Source organism: Heterocephalus glaber, unplaced genomic scaffold (assembly GCF_053883595.1).
Source record: "Heterocephalus glaber isolate CG9 unplaced genomic scaffold, H.glaber_assembly_v1.0 deba00001550, whole genome shotgun sequence".
NCBI classification, from domain to species: Eukaryota; Metazoa; Chordata; class Mammalia; order Rodentia; family Bathyergidae; genus Heterocephalus; species Heterocephalus glaber.
This window is the reverse complement of record NW_028258343.1, coordinates 24549708-24576704: the sequence shown is the minus strand read 5'-3', so window position 1 is coordinate 24576704 and position 26997 is coordinate 24549708. Positions and strand designations below refer to the sequence as shown.

Sequence of the window (26997 nt, the reverse complement as noted above, 5' to 3'; positions counted from 1 at the left end):
GAACCCAGCCTCCAGGGCCCTCAGGCTTTGGGGACATTGAGCTAGAAACCCCACCGGGTGGGTTCTGGAACCTACTAGCCCAGTGCCGGCACCGTCTGAGTCAGTAAAAGGCCCTGGGATGTCTGCACTGTATTCTGTCCAAATTCGGCTGTTTTCAGGGCATTAGTTGATGGGTGAACCTTGTTCCTAGTGTGTTGATCACATTTTTTAAGGAATATTGCATTGATTCTATGTTGTGTCATGTATTAGTCATAGGTTACAGAGTACCTACTGAGTTTTTAGTAACTTGGTTAAAAGGAAAGTGGATTGTAAGTATCATGAAAGCCACGGGCTGGGACGTGGACTCTTGTGAGGAGTTAAAACTTGTGATGGGGAATCAAGGCCCCCGGACTCTGAGACAAGACAGACCCAGGTCTGTGTGTGGAACCGAAGGGGCCTGGCGTCTTCCTCCAGCCTGGAGGGCCATCCTCGCCACTAGAGGGGGCTGTCAGCCACCTAACGTTCAAAGACGTTTTTCACATGGATCTGAAATGACCGCTTTCTCCCTCCCTCTCTCTCTCTCTCTCTCTCTCTCTCTCTCTCTTTTCTTTTTTTCTTATTTTTGATGTGACTTTTCTTAAACTTAGGATCAGAAAAATACAGAATGAAGGTTTGTGCCCTGATTACTTTTCACAGGGGCAAACCAAGGGCCTGGACAGCCATTCCCTAGTAAATATCCCCAAATTCATGGAATTCAGAGGAAATCATCTGCCACAGCTGCTACCAGGCACCTGCAATCAAGGATTCTTGGAACTATCCACTGCATTTTACTTATGCTTATTGTGCCCTTTGTTCTTCCAAGGTCAAGAAGTGAGCATTAGTTTTCTACACTTGCATTGTAGCAACATCTGGGAAAAGATAAAGCCAGTTTTAGATCAGCTGTAAACTTCTTCCTGGGGTCCTACAAAACTGAGTATTCATGAAATTTGTACCAACAAGTGCATGTGTAGGCATTAATGGATAGGGAGACGCTGACCGCAGGGATTTTTGAGGTGACTCAAGCATGTGAGCCCCCAGTACCCTAAGAAGCTGGGGAAGGCAGGGCTCAGGGTCTTGGGTGGGCTGGTCAGAGTTCATCAGGCTTGAAGCTGACAGACTTCCTGCGTTAGAGCGTGGAGCCGCCAGGCTGAGCCTGCAGGGTCCCACGCCCAGACTGCAACAGGTCAGCTCTTCAGTTTCAGCAACTGTGTCGTCGCTCACAGTCCTGACAACACCTGATTCTGAGCAGATTGGTCCTATTTTACAAACGAAAAGCTAAGAGGTTAGAACGGGCTTCAGATGCACGGATAGCCAGAGTTCCTGATGGCAGGTTTGGCAGTGGGATCCAGTGGGCCAGTGCCACCCCCGCCTTCCCATCGGGAGCAAAGTTCCGCCACGTGGCGGCAGGAGCGAGTCCTGTGTCCTTGCTCCCTTGCCTGTGCTGGGCATCGCCGTGGTAAACACAGGTACCGGGTGCAAGAAGAGCTAGCAGAGCAGGGCTGTGGGGAGCCGTCCCTGTGCCCGCCCACCCCCTTGACGCCCCCTTTCCCCCCAGGACTGCTCTACGTGAGCTTCAGCGCCTGCATGTTCGGGCTCTACAGCTTTATGCCTGTGGTCATCAAGAGGACCAGTGCCACCGCCGTCAACCTCTCTCTGCTCACGGCGGACTTGTACAGCCTGTTCTGCGGGCTCTTTCTGTTCCACTACAAGGTACGTGGGGTCCACTCCACTGTGACACGCAGGGGGCTCTGGGTGCGGGCTGCGGGTGCAGTGTCTGAGGGTGCAGCTCTGTGCTCAGCCCCGCGATGGGGATCCGCATCCGAGCATCAGCCGCGCAGACAGCTGATGACCCATAAACGACTCGCACGCGGCAGGCGCAGGGGAAGAGCTCTCTCCTTTGCCACTCAGCCCAGAAGGTCCTCTCTTTCCAGCCCGGAGTGGGAGATTTGTATAATCCCTAATCCACAGCCGCAAAGGTGGGTTCTCCCAAAGGCCTTGGAAGATGATGTTCTCTCTCTTTTTTTTTTTATTCTTTTATTGGTACATTTTAGGTATGCAGTACATTTACATTTATCATTGGGTGCTTGTCCTGTACATGATGAATCTGGGTTCTTATTTTTTCCCCATTACCTGTGGGCCCTTCACCCCCCTGGATGATGTTCTCTTTGGAGAACACACACAATTCCTGCGGCTTCTACCCTGCAAATGTTACTAGAGCAGATATGAATGGAAATGCGTGCAGCAGGGATGATTTCCTTACTGGAAGATTTGGGCTCAAATAAAGTAATGCAGAGAAATGCTGGGAGGCATTTGCAGTACACGGAGAGGGGAATAATCTGTCTTGCCTCACACTGGCCCTCTCTTGGGGTGCTGGGCCGCACACATCTTCTCCTGGGTGGGCAGGCCAGGCAGGACTGGGAGGCCCCGTGCTGTGCTGCTGACTCCAGGCCCAGCGCGTCCCCTGGCGGTCTGCACTGGCGTGTGAGAGGTGATGCTTGCCAGGCCTTCACCAGTCCGGTATGGGGAGGGTACCTAAGTCCTTGGGAGGACAGGCAGGGGAGGGCAGCAAAGGCAGACACTGCCCGCACTGTGAGCCACTGGTCTCAGAGTCAGGGTCCCAGCGCGGGAGGGTGGCCAGCCGCCTGGGCACCGTGATGGGGAGCGTCCCTTTGACCAGGGGACACTGGGCTCGTGGGCACCTGGAGGAGGGCTGAACTGAGAAGCACAGGCACTGGGGAGTGTGGCAGCCATGGGGAATGACCAGAGTTGTTGCCGGGAAAAGCCGAGTCCTGGCCAAGAAGCAGCAAGGCGAGCACAGCTGGGCTGCTGGGGAGCAGAGACAGCCAGAGCCAGAGAGCTGGGGACAGTTTACAGCGGCCCACGCCTGCCCACACCTGTGCGCCCTCAGTGAACAAATAAAATGTGTGTATTTAGGGTATGCAATGTGGTATTTGGATACAAGCATACATTTTAAATATTTGCCACAATCAAGCTACATTACCACATCCATCACTGAGCACAGGTTGTTTTATTTTACCTTGTCTCTCTCTCTCTCTCTCTCTCCCCTCTCTCTCCCTCTCTCTCTGTCTCTTCCTCTCTCTGTCTCTCTCTCCCTCTCTCTCCCTCTCTGTCTCTCTCTCTTTCTGTGTGTGTGTGTGTATAGTGAGAATAGTTAAGTAAATCTTGGCACATTTTGAGTATACATCTTCCTTAACTTTAGACATTATGTCTCAGAAACACTCAACTTATAACTGAAACTCCATACCCTTTCTTCCACCACTGTCTCCCCTTCTCCGTCACGAGCTTCTATTTTATTCGGAGACTGTGCCCAGTGTAGTGGCAAAGATGACAGCTGACAGAAACTATGAGGCCTGGATACTGCGTACTGCTTGGGACCTATTTGCCGGTGTGGTATCCTCTGCATGTTCTGAGCTCACCGGGGTCTCGTGGGGACAGAAGTGAGGCGTGTTCCTCGCAGGCTGCTCCTGACCAGTTCTGGGGGACCAGCTTCCCTCAAAAGCCCACTCGTTCTCCAGGCCTGGGGACCCCTCAGCATCGCCTCACCCTGCGGCAGAGTGGCCTGCACTTCCTTTCTCCCTAGTTAGGCATCCACCTCCACCCATTCCTCAGCATGCGTTCAGTTCCTAGCAGTCAACCTGTAACTGGCTCTCTAAGCTCCTGAACTGGAAAAATGCCTTTAATCTCCCTGTAGGAAAGAAGACTAGCATCCACTGTTCTCACTGAGGACTGGGGTCACTTCTTGGGAGTCCAGACCCAGTCCACACTCAGCATCCCCTAGGGCAGCGTTCCCAGACTGGCCACGCCCAGAGCCCCAGAGTCAGCACCTGGGGACTCTGCCCCTTTAAACAGGCTCCCCTAATCTGTGGGTTTGGAAACCACCGGGTCTTGGGGGTCAGGGGCATGTGAACAGTCTGCCATGTCCCACTCTTCCGTTGACTTTGGGGTGGACCAGGGCTCCACAGCCACACGAGATCGGGAACTGAGAAGGCTGATGGGTAGGTGACTGGAATTCTCCACAGCCCACCTGTCCCCTCATTTGCCTGTTACCCTACTTAGCATATATTACTTTGCTGCAGAGAAAAACCACAGTGACCCCTTTACCCATCGGAGGGGAAAATTAAATTCTTGTGTTCACCAGTTTGGAGGTGTGATAGACATATTTGCTTCTTAAACCAGTGCTTTTTATTATATGCATATATTTTGCTACTAGATGGATTTCCTTAAGGTAGGAATTGTTCTAGCACAGCAGGTATCTTTTTCTTGTTAAATTGGCTGCTACTGTCTTTTTGAAAAATTAAACTTTTTAAAAATTAAACTTTAAAGGTAATCGAAGATTCACATGCAGGTCTAAGAAACCATACAGGGATCTCACTCGCCCTTTAGCAAGTGGTAACATCTTGCAAAAGTATAGCACAAAATTAGGATGTAACATTGATGGAGTCCACACCCTAAACACTTCCATCGCCAGAAGAACTGCTCGTGCTCCTTTTTAGTAGCCACGCCTACTTCCTTCTCTTTGAAACCACTGATTTGTTCTCCATTTCCATAAATTTGTCATTTTAAGAATGTTATATAAATGCAATTATACAGTGTGTTAGCTTCTGGGACCGACTTTGGGCACACAGCAGAATTCTTGGAAGAGTCAAACAGGCTGCAGTTCATCTTTTTGTTGCTGAGCAGTACTCCATGGTGTGGATGTACCAGCTTATTGACCAATCCACCTGTGAAGCTGTCTGCTAGAAACCCGTACAGACTTGTTTTGTTCTCTAAAATAAATGCCAATGGCACAGTGACCGGGTGGTGTGTCATTGGCATGCTTTATTTCATGAGAAACTGTTCAGTAGCACCCAGCATGATTTATTGACTTTCACTCCACGGAAGTACATATACACTGTGAGAGCCAGGAAATGCAGGTAGAGCTCTTATACCCTGGCACGCACTCTACTGCGTGTGTACTTTATAGTTCACGTATACTAATTAAAACGTTATTTCTCTGTACATACTTTTGTCACATGCTTTATTTAAATTTAACGTGTATTCATTTCCATGTTCTATGATGTGATTCTAAATGAATGGTTCTCACACCTGGGGATACATTACAATCACTTGGAAAGAATAAAGAATATAAAACACAGCTGTCCACAGATCCTATTCTAGAAAGTCTGATCCTAACTTTTGTTGAGGTAGAATGCTGCTCTGTAGTTCGGCCGGCCTTGGACTCACAGTGTAGCCCAGCCTGGCCTCACACTGGTGGCACCCTCTTCCCTCAGCCTCCCGCGTGCTGGGGTCACAGGTGTGCACGACCACATCCGCCTGATCCTAATTGGGAGTGAGGCTTTTAAAAGCTTTTCAGGTAATTCACTGCATACCCTAATATACAGTCACAATTGAGAACCACTCTTCTACGAGAGGATAGTTACACCTTACACTAGGGCTCTCAACCATGACACCCTAACCACTTCAGACCCGACAACCCCATAGAGGGCTGTCCCCCTCGTTAGAGGACTGTGGCATCTCCCCAGTAATGATGACAAAAAGTGTCTCCACGTGCTGCTGAATATCGAGAACTGTTGATTTAACAACCTTTATCTCTTTTCTGGCTAATGGAATTTGGAGAATTAACTTGTACTAAATCTTTGCTCAAATCCAGTGTTTCAATGCTTTTTAACAGAAATTTAAATAAATTTATATAATTGGGGTTTTCCATTTATAATTGGAAACAAAAGTTTTTTAAAAAATAATTTGAGAATCCTATTTAAAGTAAGTGCGTAGCTGGAGAATTCTGTGTGAAGTGAATAATTTGAGAACCTTCTGCAAAGCCCTGTCACTACTGGAGCCAGCGTCAGGGCGGGAGAGCCCTCCACTTCCCTTCCTTCTGGATCATTGCCTTTCCCCCGCACCACACGGTTTAGTTCTTAAACACGCCTTGTATTATCATCTAATTGTTTTGTGAGCAGTAGTCCTTTGCTTTAATATAAGCAAAGAAATAAGCTAAATACTTGTTTAACTGTAAAAGTTAAAAGTGCTCTTGCCTTAAGCAGTTTCTAAAAGGCTCTTCCCGACTGCCTTGAATTTGTAATCAAAGAGCCCCTGTCCGGAAGTGTGGGGTTTCTTCTCAGTCCCCTGGTGCCTGGCTCTGAGCTTGGCATTGGGGCCACAGAGGAGCCAGCTGGGAGCTATGTGGTCTCGGCAGCCCGTTTCCGACCGCAGCCAGATGGGCCACCTCAGAGCCCTGACTTTTAAATAACTTTTATTGATACATAGTGTGATAAAAAATACAACTAATGTTTAATTTTCAAAAATTTTATTGCAATGACAGACACATTGCCATTAACCCCTTTCAAAAATCTTCTCCCTTATTTTGAACACAATTATTCCATCATTCTTTCTGCTTTCTGCAGCAGCTCTGGAGTCCTCTTTCGTGAGTGTTCTTAGCAGCACTGTGTTGGCTACCTCGATGTCCTGAATAGATTCAAAACACCTGAAGAGGCTTTAAAATAGCGACCACTGCGTCTGCCCTCACTGGTGGGATGGCCCAGGCACCTGACCTTCTTGGCTCCCAAGTGAGTCTGGGGCAGCCAGGCCCAGCCCCAGGCTCGGAGCCAGTAGTGGCGCCAGGACCAGAGGAGCAGCCTGTGAGCCTCCTGCTCGGTATAGAGAAGCGGGGTGGGTGGGTGTGATGCACACACCTGTGACTGAGCACTCGGAGGCTGAGGCAGGAGAGCATTGTGAGTTCCAGGCCAGCCACAGTTACAGGGTGAGTTCAAGTCCAGACCCTGTCCCCACCTCCAAAACAACTAAAACAAAAAAAGTGGAAGAAACATTGTGAATGAGTTCGCTGCTTTGGGGAGCAGGATTCCAATGGCTGGAGCAAGCAGAACAGGAACAAGAGAGAGACAGAGGTGGGGGGCTGGGATTACACTGGTGGCCTCAAGAGCTCATCTGGTTTTACTGAAACCAGCAGTTAGGGTTTATTCTTCACTTCATCACGCTGTCTTTCAGCGCCCTTCTGGTCGGGTTATAAATATCTGCATTCTGGGCAGGGTGGGCTCTTTCCTCACAGGTGCTGCTTAGCCAGCAGAGCGAGGCGTTGGGGTGCAGTCCTGACTCACCGACCCTGATTGTCTGCTTCATGCCCTCGGGAAACAGCCGGGCCCTCCCCTCCGCTCTGTCTCCACAGCCTCTCCACCCCAGTGCTGGCTGGACCTGAAGCCCCCATCTGGGGAAGCAAATCTCCGACTCTGAGTTAGAAGATGGGATGACAGAAAGCTCTCGCAAGCTCTGGCTCTGTGCCTTGGGGAAGTGGTTCTATATTTCTGTTCTTTAGAACCCGGTGATGTTATTGAACCCAAAAGAGTAGCCCTGTAGCAGTCCTCGGCAAGCACAGGAAAAGAGCTGACCTTCTTCTAGGGCAGACCCTTCAGAAACGGCTAGCAGTCGGACGGCCATATTCCGGGTCCTTCCCACCCCGAACACAGAATTGGACGAGACAAACCAAAAACACTGCCAAACCTTTACTTGAAAAGTGTGGGGTAAATGGGTACAGGAGAGGCCAGCTCTGCAGAGCAAACTTGGGCCAAACAAAGAGAAAGGGCTGGAAGCAAAAGTAAAAGGACACGCCGGCCGAAACTCAGGCGGGCTACCAGGCAAACTCACGCCCGATAGGGCTTCCCTCGGACCTGTCTTGGCTGTGTCACCCGAGTGCCGCCTGAGCAGGGTTCTCTTCTCGGAATGTGTCTCCGTCCTCTGGGCGTGGAGTAGCGGGAGCACCGCAGGGAGGACAGGTGGGCAGGTTCTACCCGGCCCAGACCAGCGCCTCAGGAGCAAGGTGTCAGCATCCGAGAGCCAGAGGGCGCGTTGCTGGGCTCCCTGAGGAGCAGGCGCCAGGCTCAGCCCTCTCCTGTGCCCCGCCTTCACCTCCCAGAAAACTGCTGCTCACCTCCAGAAGGGCTTCACGTCTAATCCCGCGGCCCATGGCGTTGTCCTGTTTCAGTCCCTTTACAGGGTAGGCAGGCAGCCCTGGGTAGCGACCTCCCTGCTCCACGATTGTGCAGACGTCCGCTGTTGCTCCCGAGACACGAAGGTGAGGGCGGCTGCCCCTCTGGCCTCTGCACAACGCACACGCCGTAGCTCTGCACGCGGCTCCTCAGCTGCCAGCTCACCGACGCCCGGCCACTGAAACACGACTCAGTCACTGAGTGGGGACCTCTGCAACTCCCACACCTTGCAATATATTCATGTGGAGTCTGCTTTTCAGTGGTTTTGGGCCTTCCATTGATTTTTTTAAACTTAAGTAAATGCATGTAACAAAATTGGTATTTTAGCGGTGATAAGAGTACAGTCCATGGTATAATTACACTCAGTGTTGCAAACCTTCACTGCTGTCGCCACACTTTGCCATCGCCCTAAACAAGACCGCCAACCACTGAGCACTACTGCCCTCCTTTCGTCTGCCCGCTGGCTCCGGCTGCCTTTGCAGATGTTTCACCTGAGTGAGATCACACAGCACGGGTCCCTGCGTGTCTGGTTACCTCCTGGCACACTTTCTTCAGGTTTGCTCATGTTGCGATGTCTCAGAACTCCGTTCCTTCGCAGGGCTGCATACTGGTCCACCGTGTTCCTTGGTGTGGGTGTGTTGTATTTATCCACTCATCTGTTCATGGGCCCGGGATATACACGCGCTCTGGCTGGCACCCCTGCCGCTGCCATCTTGGTCTGAACTGCCAGCTCCCACTTAGACCCAGTGGTCTCAGTCTGCTTCTGCTGCCCCCTCTCCACAACTCCACCAGCCAGGGCACCTTCTCAAACCCCAGCTGGATGCACTCTCTGCTGGGTGCGCCGTGTTCTGCCCTCTCCCTGCATCATCCTGCCGCCTGTTTGCGTCACAGCAGTTTCCCAGCCTGAGCTACAGCTTAATCTCTCCAGCGCGCTGCCTTCTCGGTCTCCTTCCTGAGACTCTGGAGACTCGGGTTATGTCTGTTGCTCTCACCAGAGTAGGATGGGGCGCATGTGGGTGGCCTGGGTCTCTGCTCACTCACTCAGGACTCCTGAACAGATGCAGAGCCCAGTGGGGCACTTGTTTGCTTCACGTGGCCACCGGAATGGGTCCCACCCTCCATGTCCTATATTAGCAGAACACCGTCCTGTGCCAGAGCCCAGTGCCCAGCCCTCGAGATCCTGGCCAAGCTAAGGCCCACAGAGCTGGGCCCATCGGCATCTCCAGGCGTGGGTCTGACCCTGTCCCCTCCCAGCTTCCGTGGCTGCCAGTGTCCCGGGCTTCGTGGCCCTTGTCCTCAGGAGCTGACTCACACCGCACAGCTGAAGGCTCGAGCGCTCATGCTGCTGGCCTGGGCCATGGCAGTGCCGCGCCCACCTTAGCCCAGGGCCGGCCATGCCAAGGGACCTCCTGGACCCAGAGCACTGGGTGTCTGTAACAGGGCAGGCCGCCCAGCCAGCAGGGCGCTCCTGTCTTTGCAGGTACCTTGGAAGGAGCAGGATCCACAGCTGCAGGTGACGACCTAACTTCCTGTGCTGTGGCTTGCCTGTCTCCTGGGGAGGAACCAGAGCTTGCTGGGGGTTGGCAGCAAAGTGTGCGTGGGCCCTCCCTGTCCACCCCGCCGGGGCCAGGCCGGTGGCTCTGGGTTGTGCTGAGCTGCGACATCCCCAGCTCTGCATTGTTTCCTGCACAGCTCCCACCTGTATGCCTTTCTCCTGTGCCTGGCAGTGGTGTCTGTGGCTCTGGAGTCCCCGGGAGTGGCGGCCACAGCTCAGTCTTCCTGACCGTGCGGTGATGGGGATGCAGCGAGGCGGGGAGCACCTGGCTGCGGCTGAGCCTGTCTGCGATAAGCACCCACAGAGCGAGCCCCTCGGCTTGGCTCTTACAGCCTTTTTTACTTTTTCCCGGAAATCTGCATGAACATGGGTTCTATCGATTCATCCAGCCGAGTGAGGGTCTGTCACACCGGAGATAATGGCCAAGTCCACCCGGAGCTCTGTGGCTGTATTGTGTGTGAAATCACCAGGGAAGGGGGTGCTGCCTCTAGCAGGGCCTGCATGGGCTTCCACGTGACTGGCTGTGCAAGTTCCACGGCCACACAGAGGGCTCTTCAGGCCTCGTAAACCACACTGGGATGTGCTCGGGACGTGGCCATGGGGCGCACAGCAGCGGGCACCTGGTGAGCTGCCACCTTGATGCTCAGGAAACGGGTTGTCATCCAAGCATTAAATCTCCACAACGCTTTGGCTTTCTGACACAGGTAGGGAAACCGCTTGCTCCCTGCTGCCTGGGTTGGATTAGCATGGATTTGGGGTGTAGACTCCCTGGGGAAGAATGGGCAGCGCAGAGCAGTGGTGGGGTCAGAAGTCTGGGTCTCCAAAGACAGCATTTTCTGTGTTGTCACTGATGTGGGCCACACCTACCTTTAGGGTTTTCATGGTAGGACCTCAAAAATATTGCAATGTTTAACCAGAAATGTTAAGACCTTTTTCTTAACAAAAACAAAGAGAGAAAGAAAAAGACAGGGTAGGAAGGAGGGAGGGAGGGAGGGAGGGAGAGAGAGACAGAGAGAAAGAGAGAGGAGAGGGGGAGAGAGAGAGGGAGAGAGACAGAGAAAGAGACGGAGAGGGAGAGAGGGGGAGAGAGACAGAGAGAAAGAGACAGAGGGAGAGGGAGAGACAGAGAGAGAAAGAGAGAGGGAGCGGGGGAATGAGGCAAAAAGGAGAGGGAGAGGTAATAGTAGGATAATAAAGGAGGGGCTGGAAAGCATTTGAAAAAGCCTGTGTCTCTCCAGGCGATTTATTTCCAGCTCAGTCCAGTTCAAAGTCAAGCCTTTGTATTTTAATGCACTTAATAATAACAATAAAAATGCCCTTGTTAGTTTAGTGGAGAGCCCAACGCCAGAGGCCCGGGCCACGTGTCTGAGCTGCTCTTGCTGTGGGGCAGCTCTGTCTGGCTCCTCAGCCCCGGCAGCAGTCAGCGGAGCCCCAGCAGCTGGCGACAAGGATCCTAACCAGGCTGAGGAGTGCTGAGCGCAGACCCACAGCCTCCATGCTGGAGCCCAGCAAATGCTGTGGAGGCCGAGCTGTGTCCCTGCCACTCAGGACGCACGGTCTCTGTGAGCTGCATCCTCCCTCCCGCGTGGGACCTGCTGCACCTTGCTGTGCCTCTTCCAAGATTTGCCGAGACCGTGCATGCAGAGTGGCAACTCGCCAGCCAGGCTAGGGACTCCTGCTAGCTACATAGCAGCATTTAATAGGTGACTCTGCTTGAGTGGCCTTTGACTTTCTTAGGCACTGGTGTGTGTTTCCGCCACTCCGTGACCCAGACTTCAGACCGGGCGGTCTGCTTCATCTCAGACACAGTGGGGCTTATTCTGCCTTGATCTGCATGTCACTGTGAGATACACCGCTTATCTTCATATGTTCATTTTATAGCTCATGGAAGGGGAAAGGGAAGCCTTGTTTTACACTGCAAACAACATTCAGGACATTCTCACAAGCATGATTCACCATCTAATATCTCACAGCACAATCGCCTGCTGGAGTTTTGAGGTTGGATTCCCTGTATGGAAACCCTTCCCAGCAGCTCTGGAGCCTCCTTAGCCGCCTGCTGCATGACCTTGGGGATGGCCGGTGGCCAAGTGCCATCTGTTCTCTGCACACCACTGATAGCTGAAACATCTGTTAGGTTGCTGCGTTTCTGGGCTCTGCGCTCAGAGACAATTTCTGCCAAACAGTTAACAATAAGGGAAGCTTTGATAATATTGGTATCTTTTGAAAAGAATAAACTGAACGATGGCTGGAAAGGAAAGCACTGTTGTGGCCACAGCCTGTCTGAAATACTGCAACATCCAAGTGAGGCCTTGGTTCAGAAGATGCCAGAGCAGGGCACAGGGAGGTGTCTGTGGAGAGAGACAGACAGACAGAAAGACAGACAGAGGCAGTCTGGGGATGCAGCAAGACCCTGCCTCAAAATAAAGGCTGAGGGTGTAACTGAGTGCGAGGCCCTGGGTTCAACTCCCAGCACCACAAAACACACACACACATATTTACACACACATGCATGCACACATATGCATACACACATACGCCTACATAAAATACAGAATGAGGGGGAGCATACGGAACACAGCTTAGACACATTGTTTTTGTTTATCGAACTCTGCAGTCCCCTTTTCTCCCGGCTGTTGAAAACTTCCCTTTACCACTTTTTCCCGCTCACTTGATCTGGTTTTCTTCCTCCTTCCAGCTCTGGTGTCCCCAGCGCTGGCTCTCCAAGTGCGATCTGCTCTCTCCTTCTCTCTGTGCAACTCCAGGAGCCCCGCCCCTTCCAGGCCTTCTTCTGCCTCTCAGGAATAACAGTTTCTTCTCTCCACTGGGTCTGTTTTTAATATAAAGGACCGTGCATCGCTTTACAAAGCTAAGAGCCTTTTAAGTTCCCGTGACCCGGTGGGTCAGCAGTTGGTTCTCGTCCTTAATGTGTACAGGCAGAGGCATTCGGCAGACATTGCCAGGCCGCGTCAGGAGTGTCACACTGCAGCTATGCCGGGGGTCTCCTCCCAGGGAGGGCGGAGGAGCCGCGCCCACCACACCGGGGTGCAAACCGGCGTCCTCCCTCCGCAGTCCCCCCTGAGCACTGCCCTGTTCTCCGCTCTCCTCCGTTGTCAGCTCTCGGTTGCTGGGACGGAACACCTGAGAAAATGCCTGCCTCACGGTTCCAGGCCTGGTTCCATGGAGCTGAGCGTCTGGCCTGCGGGAGGCTGTGCATCGTGACAGTGGGGCCGGCGGAGGACAAGGGCTCTGCACGGTGCTGGGTGCTGGTGCCGGAGGGAGACAGGGTGAGGGCGAGGGAGAGGGGAGAGGAGGAGGAGACAGAGAGAGGCAGGAGCCGTGGCCTCCCTTCCGCAGGCTGCGCCTCCTCGCTCCGCCACCGCTGGTAGCGCCATAGCTGGGGCCGAGGCTGCAGTGCAGGAGCCCCCAGGCTTCTGTATCCCAACTCTGACACGCTGTCTTTTAGTCAAGTGAGAAAAGGAAAGCTGCCCTCAAAAAGTCGCCCAGCTCCTCACACACTGCCGGAGGTATTTTTGTAAATGTACCTTGAAGTGACTTCCAAACTATGCTTTTTTTCTACAGAGACAGCTTTAAGGCCATTAAAGTCATTAGTTTATTAAAATTCAACTCAGATGTTTCACACCAAAAATAAACTGAAAACTTTCTGTTCTTAATGATGTACCAGACCCAGACTAGCTGAAGAGCAGTCCCACTGCTGGGCCCGCTGTCGGACAGGCAGCTTCGACCCCTGGTTGCCAGTTAGGGTTTCTGAGGGCCCTCGCCGGCCTCCCCTGCCGGCCCGGTCTGCACGATGGCTGTGTCCCAGGCACAGGGCTGAGAGCTACTCAGGGTTCTCATCACGTTCACATAAGGGGGCTTGTGCCGATCCCCCCCACAGCGACTGCTGGAGATGGAAAAGACAGCCACGAGCAGTGTCACGGGGCGGTGGTGTTCGTACAGGGAGTGTCCTTCCAGTTCTGGGGGCAGGCTCTGGAGGGAGCGGGATGCACGCCGTCCTCACCCCTCCGGAGACAGGAGCCTCACCCGACTGTCCCCACCCGGTGTCCCGAGACAGTCCCCAGTCCCGTGGCCCTGGCTCAGGGATGGCAGTGTGTTTCTTTGCAGTCAGCAAGTTAAGCAACTCACACTGCCCAGAGCTGTCTGACTGGTTCTGAAATGAGAGCCCTGCCAGATGAGAGCAGCAGCCAGAACTGGGGTGGGAGGCTGTTTCCTTCTCTTGCTTAGTGTTTTTCTATGAAGCTAAAAAGAGTAAGGAATTGAAACTTTCCTTGCTTTTCAAAAATAAACCATTCTGTCACCATTTGAATTTTCCAGTATGTATCCTAATTAATCCTAGTGCTTGTGCCCTGCTCTCAAAACTTTCTGTGCCGCCTGTTAACAAAACCTCCTGGGCATCTTTCAAGATGCCTCCGTCATATAGCATTCCATACTGTCTGTCTCGTGAGGAATTTTAGAGTGGATCCTATTTGCATTAACCCATTTTTGCCAAAAATTAAAATTTTTCAAATTTTTGCATGAAATTCATATATATTACCTAGAAAAATTGAAGAATATGAAAACATTCCATTGCGTTACATTGTTATAGGTGTTCCAAAAATGGATCCCTCGAGTTACACAGAAACATATCAAAAAGAAGGTGTGCATTATGCACTGTCTTTCTAAAGCAACATCCCTCAAAAACACTTGATAGTGGATTTCTCACTCAGTCCACAAGAGGGTGGCCCTGTGGGCAGCGTGAGGGCAGGGTCCACCCACAGGAGGCGAGCAGGCCTGGGTGCCATAGGATCTGTCCATCTCCCTCCCTGACCCCACCTGGCAGTGCGCTTGCCTGACTCAGAAGCTCAGACCGGAGCTTGGGGGGCTTCTCCAGGATCACACCAGGAAAGAAGAGGAGCTGGGATTTGAACCCACCTGTGGGTAGAGTGCAGTGGTAACTGCAAAGCCCCATTTTTAATCTCCCTCTGGTAGCTCACAGCGGAGACCACACAAGGCTGCTCCTTTGAAACAGAAGCCTGAATGTCATTTCAAGAGGGAAAATAATTCACAAAATAGCCAAGGTGACTGTAATGTTTGGAACACACCATTTCATGTACTGAAGCTTGAGCAAAAGGGTGAAGCTCTTGAAAGTAGAATTTCAGGAAGCAAGCATAGGGTTAGGTAGGTTTTCTGAGACCATATACAAGGGTATGGGGCTAGTGGTCTTCATTCCCTATCATTTTATTTTACAAATTCACAAATCAAAGAATAAGGCACAGAATTAATTATTTCAAGTTAATAAGTGAAGCTGTTGCTAGTGGAGTCCGGCCCATAAATCCACCTGAGGAAGTGTTACCAGATGGCTGGAGTGTGCACTATAAGGAATCACAGGACAGAGCGAGGGGTGTCCTAGAAGAATATCACCTTAGAAAGAAAAAAGAGGGAGAGAGTGAAACAGAAAACACTGCAGCGGGGATGCCTAGCCACAGGCACCTTCCCTAGGTGCCATTTTTAAGACTGCTTTTCCTGCCACGGAACCACCAGTAATAGCGTTGCTTTAGCTTTTGGTTACAGTCTTATCACTTACTTTATAAATCTCTGAATCACTTTCCTGTTCTTGTTATGAATTTGTTTTTTACCAGTTGTTGGTTCATACAGAGTATGAACATAAAAAACAAAATAGGAAAATAGAATTGATGCTTTTTCCACGGATGCAGACCGCTCGGCACTGCAATGACAGCTAGTGACTCGCAGGAGACCTGCACACTGCAAGCACCGTGGGCTTTGCTCGTCTGTGCCTGTTTCTCCGTGGAGGCTGCTGGCTCCTTGGGGCGGGGACTGGCCGTATCCCCCTTCCCTCCCCCCAGTGCATGGTTCAGTGGGCGAGGCGGAGAAGGCGTTGCAAGAAGCTCTTCACTCAGTGTGGAGGGTGAATGAATGACTGAAACAAGGGAATGGCCGCACCTGCCCTGTCGCCTTGCTCCACCTGCAGCTACCCGAAGCTGCCCGCAAGTCCTCCCAGTGTCGCTGCGCAGGGTCCCAAAGTTCTCTCAGCAGGGTTCTTGGTTCCCGCTTACAGGACACAGCGAGCACACACCCCTTGTGGAGAGTGGCACCTGTGCACAGCTCGCCTGCATCCTCTTTTTTCTCCCTGTCTCTTCGTCCTCTTCCCTTTTGAGAAAGACCTATCCCCACTCCCTAGTATCTCTCTTCTAGTTTGCTCTTTATTTGTGGTTTGACTTTCTCATCTAAGAGAAACCATGCAATATTTAAACTTGTGTTGTGATGTTTTTTCTTTAAATCTGTACATTCTGGAGACTTATATAAACTAATGCCCACCCCCACACACAGAGAAATGCTATGAATATCAGTCCCGAAGCTTAGGCTGAAGCTTGCTTATAGACAGCTTTGTTTGGTCTGCTCTGTTACGGAAGGAGCAGGAACAGCAAACCATGCTATTTCTTTCTTTCTTCAAGGATAATCAGATCCCACAAAGGCAGTCACTGGAGTTAATAACAGTTACTCCTGGGAAGACACATAACCTCTACATGGAGTAAGGAGAAAGAAGAGTGTGCAGTCAGTGAGGACGTTGTTGTTTATGGCTTCTTTACAACCTGAAGTGCAATATCTATATTTCTTCCAGGTTTAACGAGGCCACAAACAATCAGCTCTTTGCTGAGTGGTGTTGGAGACTTTTGCCTTTAACCTGATGTATTTTAATCTGTGCTTGATGAGCTACCGGAGCATATCAGCTTGGTACTGTAGGGACCTTTGGTAAGCATTCCTTGTGTTAGCCTCAGGGTCTAGGAAAAGGTAAGGAAACAGTAAGACCTCCCCAGGGCAGGCAATGGATCCCCTGGGCAGTCACCTGCTCAGGGAGGGAGCCACTCCCCTGCCTCCTGCCCCAGCCAGGTTTCTGCTCTCCTGCTAACCACTCCCTGGTGTCCTTCAGTTTTCAGGACTCTATCTGCTGTCCTTCTTCACCATCCTCATCGGGCTGGTGCTCTACTCCTCCACCTCCACCTACATAGCCCAAGACCCTCGAGTGTACAAGCAGTTCCGCAACCCTGCGGGACCTGTCGTGGACTTGCCTGCCACAGCTCAGGTGGAGCCCTCAGTCACCTACACCAGCCTGGGCCAGGAGACCGAAGAGGAGCCCCATGTGCGCGTGGCCTAGGCCATGGCCCGTGGCCGCCGGCATCTCCGTGTTGTACATAGAGAAAGGTATTTACCAGGTGCAGCTCACACAGGTGGCCTGCAAGGCAGCAACCCCGGGCAGCTTGGAAAGGCGCATGCTGAGGACCGCTGGCTCCAGGCTCCGTGCGCCTGCCCCACACGGTGCTCAGCCAGGGTGCACCCTGTCGCCCTGCACCAGTTGCTGTACAGTGTTCCACCCCCGATCAGTGTCCTGGCTGCCACGATCTGTGTGGCTGCTGTTGTGCCGACTCTCAGGAGGGCCTTCTGCACTCCTGGTGGGAACCACTGCCAGACCCCCATGTGGCCCACGTAGCCCCCCTTTTCTATGGCGAGTCCCTTTGTAAGGATCATGCTTTCTTTCTGCACAGACACAGAGCGATGCAGGGCACCTGCTCCCCGGAGAGTTCCCTTTCCTGGGCCCAATGGCCCGTGGCGTCTCTGACCCTGCTGGAGCACCTGCTGGCTCAGTTAGTATTTTGTGCTGTGACCCTTGTGGGAAGGGGCAACTGACCACATAACTCTCTATTCTGGGAATAGATTTAAAGCAAACATTTTAGCCTCTTTGTATTTCAGTCTCTGATGACCTAGGCCGTTGCCTTTCTGTTGGGCCCCATAATTTGGCTAATCGAGTCCCCGTGATAGCAGGATAAGGACTGTTCCATTTCTGTGGCTCAGGGGAAACCCAAAAGAGAAACATTTGTGTTGAGGGGCTAGTTTTCCTTTCAAACTTTTTCTGCCCCTTCCTAAATCCTCTCTTCAAAAATTATTTTTTATTTTCCTTCTATTTCCTAGATTTTCTAGTCTAATATGGAAATTAATCAAGGCAAAGAGAAAAACCCATGCTCCGCTACCCTCTTAATTATATAATACCTTTTTTGAAACGTATCAGCCTGGAAATTATCCTTCTTTTGGAGTCACCTTGGTTACACCACTTCCCGAAGCCACAGTGCCGATGTGGAACCAACCCTGTCGCCATTGAAAAAGTCTGGCAAGGTGGTCACATTTGACATCCTTCTAACAGCAGGACATACTGACACAACATCCTCAGGGTGCAGAGCACCACAGGGTCCCGATAAGCCTTGCAGCAAGTGTCACTAGCCCAACCTAGTGCCCTTAAACAGCCCCTTTACTCAAACACAGGAAACCAAGACCCACTGGCCTCTGTCATTCAGCACAGACTCTGTGTCAGTGTGTGAAGTGCTTTTAGGCTCTGCTGACTGGAAAGCCACCCCAAAGGGTCTCCGGTGGTGGGCGTTCCAGGGCTTGCACAGTGTTTGTGCACCCTTGGGCAATGCAGATCAACGCACAGTGCAAAACACCGATGGGTCTGTAGAGAGCAGATGGGGGCGTGGGGCCTGAGCCCGGCAAGGACGTGTGGCCAAGCAGCCCTCACTGTTCCCAGCCCTCCCGTGGCCTTTCTGCAGGTCTCCCACAAAGGCGGGTGGTCCTGCCTCACGAGATGGGAGAGAAACCATCTTCTCTGACATGCAGATCCCACAATCACATCCACCCCCTTAGAAACAGGCTCCATCTGCTGCGGGCTCAACCTGACTGACGCTCTCTCAAATCAAGACAGCCTTGCTCTCTGCTGCCTTAGAACCAGTTAAATACCTTTCTCTGAATTTTTTTCTCCATTCAGCTCTGAAGACCTTTAAAGATTGTGGTTTTATTTTTGTGTTTACATTCCTTTGGTTTGCATAATTTGCTTGATTTATTTCATTTTTAGTATTTATTTTAAGCCAAATGTTTTTGTCTTTTTGATTCATTTTTATGATGCTAATTTGTAGACACTTAGTAAAGTCTTATGAGAAGCAAGTGGCCGGAGCAATTTCTAAATCCACTCAGTGGACTGGGAATTTTCTTTCAATTCCAATTTCCAAAGGTTTACGATTGACCAATGGCCAAAGGCTGCCATCTGAGCTATTCTCTAGGGCGTTTTGATTGACTACTGTATGGAAACAGAGTGTGAAGTTCAGGGTGCATTCTCCGTGCGCCTCTGTCATCCAGCGTCCTGGCAATCAGTCCTTCACGTCCCCAGGCTGCCTCGCCATGCTGGTTTGTCTCCAGAAAGGCTGGAAATGTACTGAGTTGTCCATGATCAGGAGTTCCAGACACACTGTAAGGGGAAAAATAGTAGCAAAGGACAAATTCTTTTTTCTGTGTAAAAACATCAATCCTTTGGGAGTGGGGAGGGAAATGGTTATAGGGCAATATTAACTCTAGCAGTTTTAGTTTCTGAGATTCCATAACCTCAGTAGGAACCAGCACAAATTTCAGCTTTTCAGTCACCACCGCACTCTCCTCAACAAGATAAGGCTTTCTCGATCTGTATACAACTTGATCAGGCTCTCCTGAAGCCCACCCACCCCAGGTAAGTGGTGGTGCTCACTTCCCTGATGAGGTCCGCACCTGGTCCCACCTTCCCTGGCTCCAGACTCCACACTCACGCCCAGGAGACCAACCAAGGGAACGGTTCGCACCACCGTGTCCCACGAAGCTGTTTCGATGTTTAGTTTAGGTATTGCTAACTTGTGCTATTAACCTCTGACAAGCGTGTAGTATTGTTTGTTTTGGTTTACTTTTTATTTGTAACCACTTAGGAGTCCCAGCTAGCTACCAGTACAGATTTTACCCCATGGGTAGGATTCTATTGTTAAGCTACATAACAAAGCACACTAATCCTGACACTGCAAATGGAAAAATATGAACCAAAAAAAAAAAAAATTACACCAATAAGTTGATCAAACTGTCCGTTTTTGATATTTGCATGCTCCCCTCTGAACTGGCTGTGGCAATGTAATGCCTGTATAATGTTTTCAAATAAAAATAAATGCTTTATGAAAGCACTGAGTTCTTGGATTTCTTGAGTGTTTGTCTGCACTATGACAACCAAGGAAGCAGCTCTCTTGGGATCCTAGAAATAGCAACTGCAGCAGATAGCCAGGCACAGGTCAAGATGCAAACCAGCAAGAAAATATTTCCAAATTAGGAAGGGTACAGCCAATCTCCGAACTGTAGCTCCAAAAAGCCAAATTAGACACATTTTTCATTTGCAAAATTAATTATTTATCTGGGTACTCCTACGCAGCACGAAGCCTGCCTTTAGAACACATGCAGGACAAAGTAAATGCACCCTGGGGACCCAGTTTCTCATGAAGAAGCAAGCTCTGTGAGCACTATGCATTCTCCTGAGCAGAGCATTTGTAAAGCAGGGACGCCCCTGCCCCAGCACCGCATGTTTCTGCCCTGACTCCCAGGATCTGCCCTCCACCGCCTGCTGGCTCCTGAAACCCCTGAACACCTAAAGCAGGCTCCACACACACTCATGTTCGAACCATTCATGTTCACGGTCAGACTTTGAAAGGAGACAGGCCCACACGACTGCGTGTCTGAGTTATATGCACAGCATCTTCTGAAGAAAAGGACGAATTTCCCAGGAGAAAGGGAAGGGCCACATACTGAGTGCTCTGGAAGGTGCTCTTGGGTCGACCCCTAAAGGGTCAGAACAACGTGTACTTCACACAAACCGTGTGAAAAACTGGGATCCACTGTTGAAAAATACTTCTCTGAAGAATGTAAATCTTTCTCTAAAGGATTGTTGAATTTTACTTTGTAAGCTCTTTGAACAAAAATGAACTAAAGTTGAACTTCAGCTTAGGTTATGTCCAAATGTCCAGCAATCCCAAATGATTAGGGTCTAGTTAGCAGGGACAATAAATGTACAGGTCATGTTCCATCTTTTCCTCCCACTGAATTATAATTTTCATAAGAGAGAAAACTGAGTTTCCTAAGTACTTGAAAGCCCTTGATATGCTAAGGCAAGGAAGCACTTGAATGACCTCAATAGCTATGAATATGAGGCAAAATAGCAAAAACTAAAATTCAGCAGGAGGGCTATAACTTATTATTTTGTCTTCATGTTTCCCAGGAAAACAGACCCTAAAGTGTGTGATGACCTTGGCCATGTCTGTGCCCAGAAGCCTCGAGTGCATCTGATTTCACGCTGTGTCCTTTAAACCATGAACACAAAGCATAGGATAAGACATTCTACTGCAAAACTGCTTTTCCTCCTGCTATTCCTGAGGAAATTTTTTACCATAAAACTCCTTTTCTCGGAAAGGAAGAAATCACAATGCCCACCTAAATGCACTGTCTAGAGGACTAAACAGTCACTTTCAATGTTTGGTCCTCAGGCTGAGGCTTGGGGTGTGAAGCAACACTGTCCTTTTTTGACTTGAAAAAGAGTTTTGAGTTTATAGTGTACCTTCTTAACTGTGTACACTGATCTTTCTTTATTCCTTCCTCTTTTTTTTTTTCTTTTTTCTTCTTTCTGCAAACACAATCAGAGGGCTTACGGTGGACTACCTAGGCAGGGTCTCGTCCCCTCATTCTCAGTGTGGTCAAAGATACTTAATTCAAAAACATTATAGTACCGCTGGACACCCTGCTCCTCCAGGTGGCCTTTACCAGCGCCTGAAAGGACAAGCCATTGTCCTCAGGCAGCTAGACAGGTCGCTTCTACATTTGGCTGCAGCCTGATTAACAGGGAAAACTAACAACTAGCAGGAGAGGGTCTCCGGGAATGCGCTCTGGGATTAGGGCTGTGGGGGTGACACAGAACTCTGCCAAAGCAGGAAAACGAGCTTGTCATCAACGCTCAGGGTCAGCACTGGGGCAACCCCACAGTGCCCTAAGTCACTGCTGGGAAGAGACTGCTATTCCTTTACACAACTGGAAGGGATCTTCGTGCACTGCCCCACCTGCTGGTACTGGCTAAACCGTGCAGATGTCCTCTTTAAAGACCTACTTGTTTAACGACTCTTCAGACTTACAACCTATCTTTTCTTCTTGGTACAGCTCTGTGCATCTTGTTTATGGAGCCTCACTGTCTTTTTAGTACAGCACACCTTGCTTATACAGTACTGTAGTTTTGCTGATTGTACTGTATGGTACTCTAGTTTTATGTTGTTATGATTACAGTGCTGCATGTAAGAGTTATGCAAATAGAAGCAAAATCATCAAGTTGGCATTTCCTCTGACCATTTCTTTGTTCTGAATATTGTAACGTACATAGTATATACAATTAGCGACCAATTCAATTAACAACCTAGTCTTGGGAACAGAACTCGGTCATTAAATGAGGGCGCCCATATGAGGTTCATCTAATTAGATGCAAGAGCTACAATAGAGCATCGAGTGGGCTGAGCGCACAACTCATGGCCAGGGCATCTATGTGGACTGAGACTAGCGCAGTTGTGCCGGACACCAGCCGCAGACGTGGCCTGTCCCAGACGGACCCGGAAACGTGGCCACCCTGGCTCTGAGAGAGAAGCCGGCACTTCCCTCCCACAGCAAGTTGGCTGCACAGCGCTGGCCCCATCTAAGGCAGAGCGGCGGGCGAGGCTGGCCACCTACCCACCCACGATGGCGGACACTGGGGTCCCCCGGGAGAGCAGCTCTGCCTCAGCCCTACCTCGCCCTCAGGCCTCCTTCTGGGAGTCATCCACGGCCAAAAGGAGAAGAAGGGAGAGGAGTTCCAACAGCGAGAGCTGCAACCCCATCATTCTCGATTCATGGCTAAATGGACAGGAAAATGTAAAAGAACAAGCAAAGAGTGTGAGCCTGAAGGAGCTAGCTTTGCTGGAATCATTTAGAAGTCAATTACAGAAGCTGACAACTCACACACTTGGGGAAATGCTGAATGATAAATAAGTGCCTGGACTCACGGATGTGTATTCCCAGTGGGGAAGGGGAGGTTCCTGGGCCCAAAGCAGCAGGTGCGGGACAGCAGCGAACCCCACACACCCTTCGCTGGGCATCCCCCCAGCGGTGTCCACAAGCACCACTTCCAGGGCTTTGGGGCTAGAGATGGAACTCGGGGTGGTGCTGCCTATTTTTGCGCAAAGTTGGGCTCCTTCCTGGCTTTCATGGCTCTGTCTTTGTGGGCAAGGAGAATTAGTTCCACAGCCCCTGAAGAAGGTGGATAAATTTTAAGTAATAGTAATAATTGCAGTTTCACAGATGGTTGGCTATGTGCCAGATTCACAGCAAACTCGAGAAGCAATAAAAAAATCCACTTGTTCTTAAAATGACTAGTGTTCTAAATGAAATTACTAGAGAAAGAGGAAATGGGCTAATTGCTGGAACAATCAAAACAGTCTCATTATGGGACTCCCTGTGAGCTTTTGTTTGAATTCTCTAATGTAGTTTTGGGCCTTAAATAGGATTTTAAAAGCTAAATAGGTCACACATGCATACAAATGGTTGAGTGAGTCACGTAACTGCTTTATGTTCCCAAGATTTTGCCTATCAGGCTGCATTTTAATTAAAAGGAGAATTGTCAGAGATAGAGAACTCAATGTGGGGAATTTAGTGTCTGTCATTGAAGACAGAGACTCCATTTTGCATTCCGTTTTCACTTCACAATCGAGGCTCTCAAAGGACAATGAAGTCCATTTTTACTGCAGTCACAAACTTAAACACAGAGTGTGAGAACAAGCGGAAACAGTGCAGACCACTGTGTGACAGTCACGCCATCTGTCCCATGGCTGTACGCTGCTGGGAGGCATGTGATGGTCGGGCTAGTCAGAAGGAGGGACGTAGCCTTTCGAAGTCAGTTTTAGTCACCACTGGCAAAAGCCCACAGGGACCGCGGCAGTGCAGATCTTCTGTGCAAGCCTGGCCCATGGCCACTGGAAACCCACGTGGGCAGCCAGATCCGCGCACCTAGGAGGGTGCAGCAGCTTCGCAGGCGCCTGGATGAGTCGTCCTTGTTAACACACCTGTTACCAGCAACTCCTGACCGATAATCCCAGGGAGAAAAGACAGAAGCAGCACAAAGTGTGTGTCCAAACTCACCCACCTTTATCCTCCTGGATTAAACCCTTCCAGGAAACTCTAGGCCTCGGCAGTCCGCCTGGACCTGCTGAAGCCTCTGTGAGCGCCCCCTGCTGCCCCGAGCCCTGTCAGCTAATGGTATGCGGAAATTAAAACCATCCAGCCCACCAACCATTGGAGAGCTGGGATTTTCAAACCCAAAGCTGTCCCTGCTCCCCTGAGGGGTCCATGTTGCTCTTCGTGTGCTACTAGAGTCTCCTTGGAGCCACCACCTGCCTGTGAAAATACCCTTCTACCATTTCTCTTCTGACTGGTTGAATGGATTGTTTCAATGTGCAATGCAATCTCCTTTTATTGACTCTTGGCATGTATAGAAATAGACTTTTATATACTAATGCAATTTTCTATCTTTTCCCATTATAATGCTAAATTCCCACCCATCTCTAATAAGATTGTAGTAAGATCTCTCTGCTTTTTTGGCATCTTCATGTTATTTCTGTCTATTCATCCTAAAATGTGGGCCCAGATCCACAGCAGTGTTCCACCTTTATTTCTACTGACATCTCAGCTTGGTCTTCCTAATTCCCTAGTTCACTTTTTTTTTTTTTTTTTGGTACCAGGGATCAAACTCAGGTCCTTGTGCTTGCCAGGCAGGCGGGGCCCCACTGAGCTAAATCCCCATTCCTCCCTAGTTCATTTTGATGACAGCTTCTTGAGCATTTCAGGAAAATATTTTTCTTTGCTTTAGAATTTAAATATGATTTATGTTTGATCATTTCTTCTCTGAAGCAATTTAAGAAGAGAAAAAAGCTCTACTGATCACAGAAAGTCATATATTAGATACCATTTGTGGGCTATATAGACATTTGTTTTAAAAGACAGAATAGAATTAACTGTTTAAATGTTGCACTATACATTTATTAAATAAAACCTTCTGAATCCTAAATGACAATTCTTTTTAAATCAAATTGTGACTTTAAAAAATTAAAAATTGCTTCTTTCCCAATGTCCTTGAGTATAAACTTTTTAAGATTCTTGTTGCCAGGTGTGGTGGTGCATGTCTGTAATCCCAGCACTCAGGAGGCTGAGGCAGGAGGATCACTGTGAGTTCAGGGCCAGCCTGAACTACAAAGGGAGACCTTGCCTCAAAAAAAAAGAAAAGAAAGATCCTTGCATTAGCAAGGCACCATGAAATATTTTACCTCTATTGGAATTGGCTCATGTGAACCTTATTTCCTTTTGGGTTTTTGTTTTGGTTTTGGTACTGGGGATCGAACTCTGGACCTTGCACTTGCAAAGCAGGCGGCGGAACCGCTGAGCTAAATCCCCCGCCTGAACCTTATTTCCTTCAATAGGATCATTAACTATTGTAATTTCTCTTTCTTTTACAATTTTACTCCTAAAGTTTCAAAAATTCACAATATTTTTATTTAATTCATCCAAAGAAACATCCTTGAGAAGTTATGGCCAGGCAGAATAATGTAGAGGTAACAGTAGCAAATAATTCAGATTGCGTGCTATTTGGATTACAAGGAACTGAGGGCTTTTGTTTTACTTGGGTCCCTTATCCTTGGCAGAGCAAAACAGTAAGTTAACTTTAAAGATGAAGATCTGAAAAAGAAGGTAATAGCATTTGGTCCTAAATCAGCTTAATGGCCTTCTGGGTAAAGTCTGACACCTTGCACCAACCCAGGTTCTCTGCTGGACCCATGCAACGCGTGGGCAGCTGCTGACAAGGTTCCTGACACAATCAGCTCGGCTCCCACACTAAGCTGACTGGTGACAGGCCCTGGGAACCCTGGCTGGCCAGCTCAGCTCAGCGTGGGAAGAGATTCTGCCTTCATCCAGAACCCAGGACACCTTCCACAGCCCACAGTCTCCCGGACTGCCCTCCACCTGGCTCACCTCAGGCTCCACGGCTACCTCGAGGCACAAACTTGAGGACGTCTCTCAGCCACTTGGTTACAGCCTACATCCTACTGAGCTACAAGCACTAGATAGTGATTTTTTTCAGGGAAGGAAATTCTAATATTCTACTCCTACCCTTTGTAGCTTGATCCAGTAACTAGGTCTAAAATACTTTAAAAGCATGTGTTCCCCTCATGTTCATCACTTGAACATCTTGTTATAGCCGTCAGTCTCTGGTGAAGATGTCAACTTAGCACTCCAAGACATCTCTGGGAAGCACAAGATAAAGACAGCGATTTTGCCCGGCATCCCATGGTTCAGAGTGAGAGGAATTCCTAAAACCAAAGGTCGCGTTCATGCTTCCCGAATGCACAGCACTGTGCTTAGGACAGGTTGCCTACCCTGTTCGATTGGGCAAACAAAACGTACCAACCTGACTTTCTACCTCTTTCTATGGAAAACCCAGTTGCTCCGCTTATGAAATCAGCTGGCCCTGACACTGACGATTACCAACGAAGGAGACTGGCCCGGTCAGCTTTTTCGTACTGAAGCAAAGAATGTGAGATGCTCAGTCTGAGCCACTCCTTCCTGCACGCTCCTTTGCTTCTGTAGCTGAACATGGGAGCTTCCCGGGCTGGTCCTCACTTCCCCTCTCCTATCTATTCAGTTACTTTCCTTGCCTTAAATGCCAGCTTCATGCCGATGGCTCACCGTCTGGTGTGCCCAGCCTAGACCCCTCTGCATCTGCTTGGCATCTGCAGTTGGGCATCCAAGGGCCTCTCAAACTTGTCCAACACAGAATCCATGAGTTCCCCAAACCCGCTCCTCCCCACCATCATCTACCTGGACCCGTGGGCTGAAAGCCCTGGATTCATCCTCCATTCTGCCTTCCCTTCTGCACCTGGGCTAAGCCTAGGTCTCCCCCAGGGTCTCCGGCTCCCCCAGGTGGGACTCTTGGGAGGTTGCTGCACAGTGGGGATCTATCCTGCTGTTAGCAGGCGGCCTGGCTGGAGGGGCCACAGGCCGAGGCCTGGGGGTGCATCCCTCTCATGCTCCTCCCTCCTCTCTGTTCCCAGCCATCAGGACCAGCTGAGCAGCTGAGGAGGGACACCTGGCACTGGTGACCCTGGAGCAGCTGCGAGGATTCAAGGAAGACAAAGAGAAAGCACAGCGAGGGCCCCGGACACGGTACCACTGCTGGCCCTGTTCTGGGATGGGTTTTCTTCCTGCTTTAAGTCACAGGACCCAGGTACCCATGAGAGCGGGCAGATGCTTAGAATGCACTGCAGACCAAAGACTGGGGCTCTGACCTCCGAGAGGTGTTTGAGACAGAGGGCAGATCTCCTGGCTCTGTGCTAAGGGCTGCTTCCTGCCTTGCTGCCCCCCTGGCTGCGCTGTGGGTTTCTCGCCTACAAAGCTCAGGAGTGGCACCGATGGTCTCCCGAGCCTCAGACCCCAGGGCTGCTGCCC

The 26997-nt window shown here is 50.2% G+C and overlaps 1 protein-coding gene and 1 long non-coding RNA gene across 5 annotated transcripts in view; one reads left to right on the top strand and one right to left on the bottom strand.

Annotated features, from left to right (window-relative positions):
* Positions 1 to 19625, top strand: part of Slc35f1 (solute carrier family 35 member F1) — a 310829-nt gene extending 291204 nt beyond the window's left edge. Inside the window, exons 7-8 of one of the 4 annotated variants that reach the window (XM_004860187.4) lie at positions 1574 to 1728; positions 16538 to 19625. In XM_004860187.4, coding sequence (XP_004860244.1) covers positions 1574 to 1728; positions 16538 to 16762 — 380 coding nt within the window. In that variant the 3' untranslated portion in view covers positions 16763 to 19625. The other 3 variants (XM_087190200.1, XM_021240624.2, XM_021240623.2) reach the window with 3 other exon arrangements.
* The window catches only part of LOC147824285 (uncharacterized), a 43066-nt gene continuing 34497 nt past the window's right edge, over positions 18429 to 26997 (bottom strand). Inside the window, exon 2 of the long non-coding RNA XR_015442603.1 lies at positions 18429 to 18898. This is a non-coding gene — a long non-coding RNA (uncharacterized LOC147824285). The remainder of the gene's footprint in view (positions 18899 to 26997) is intronic.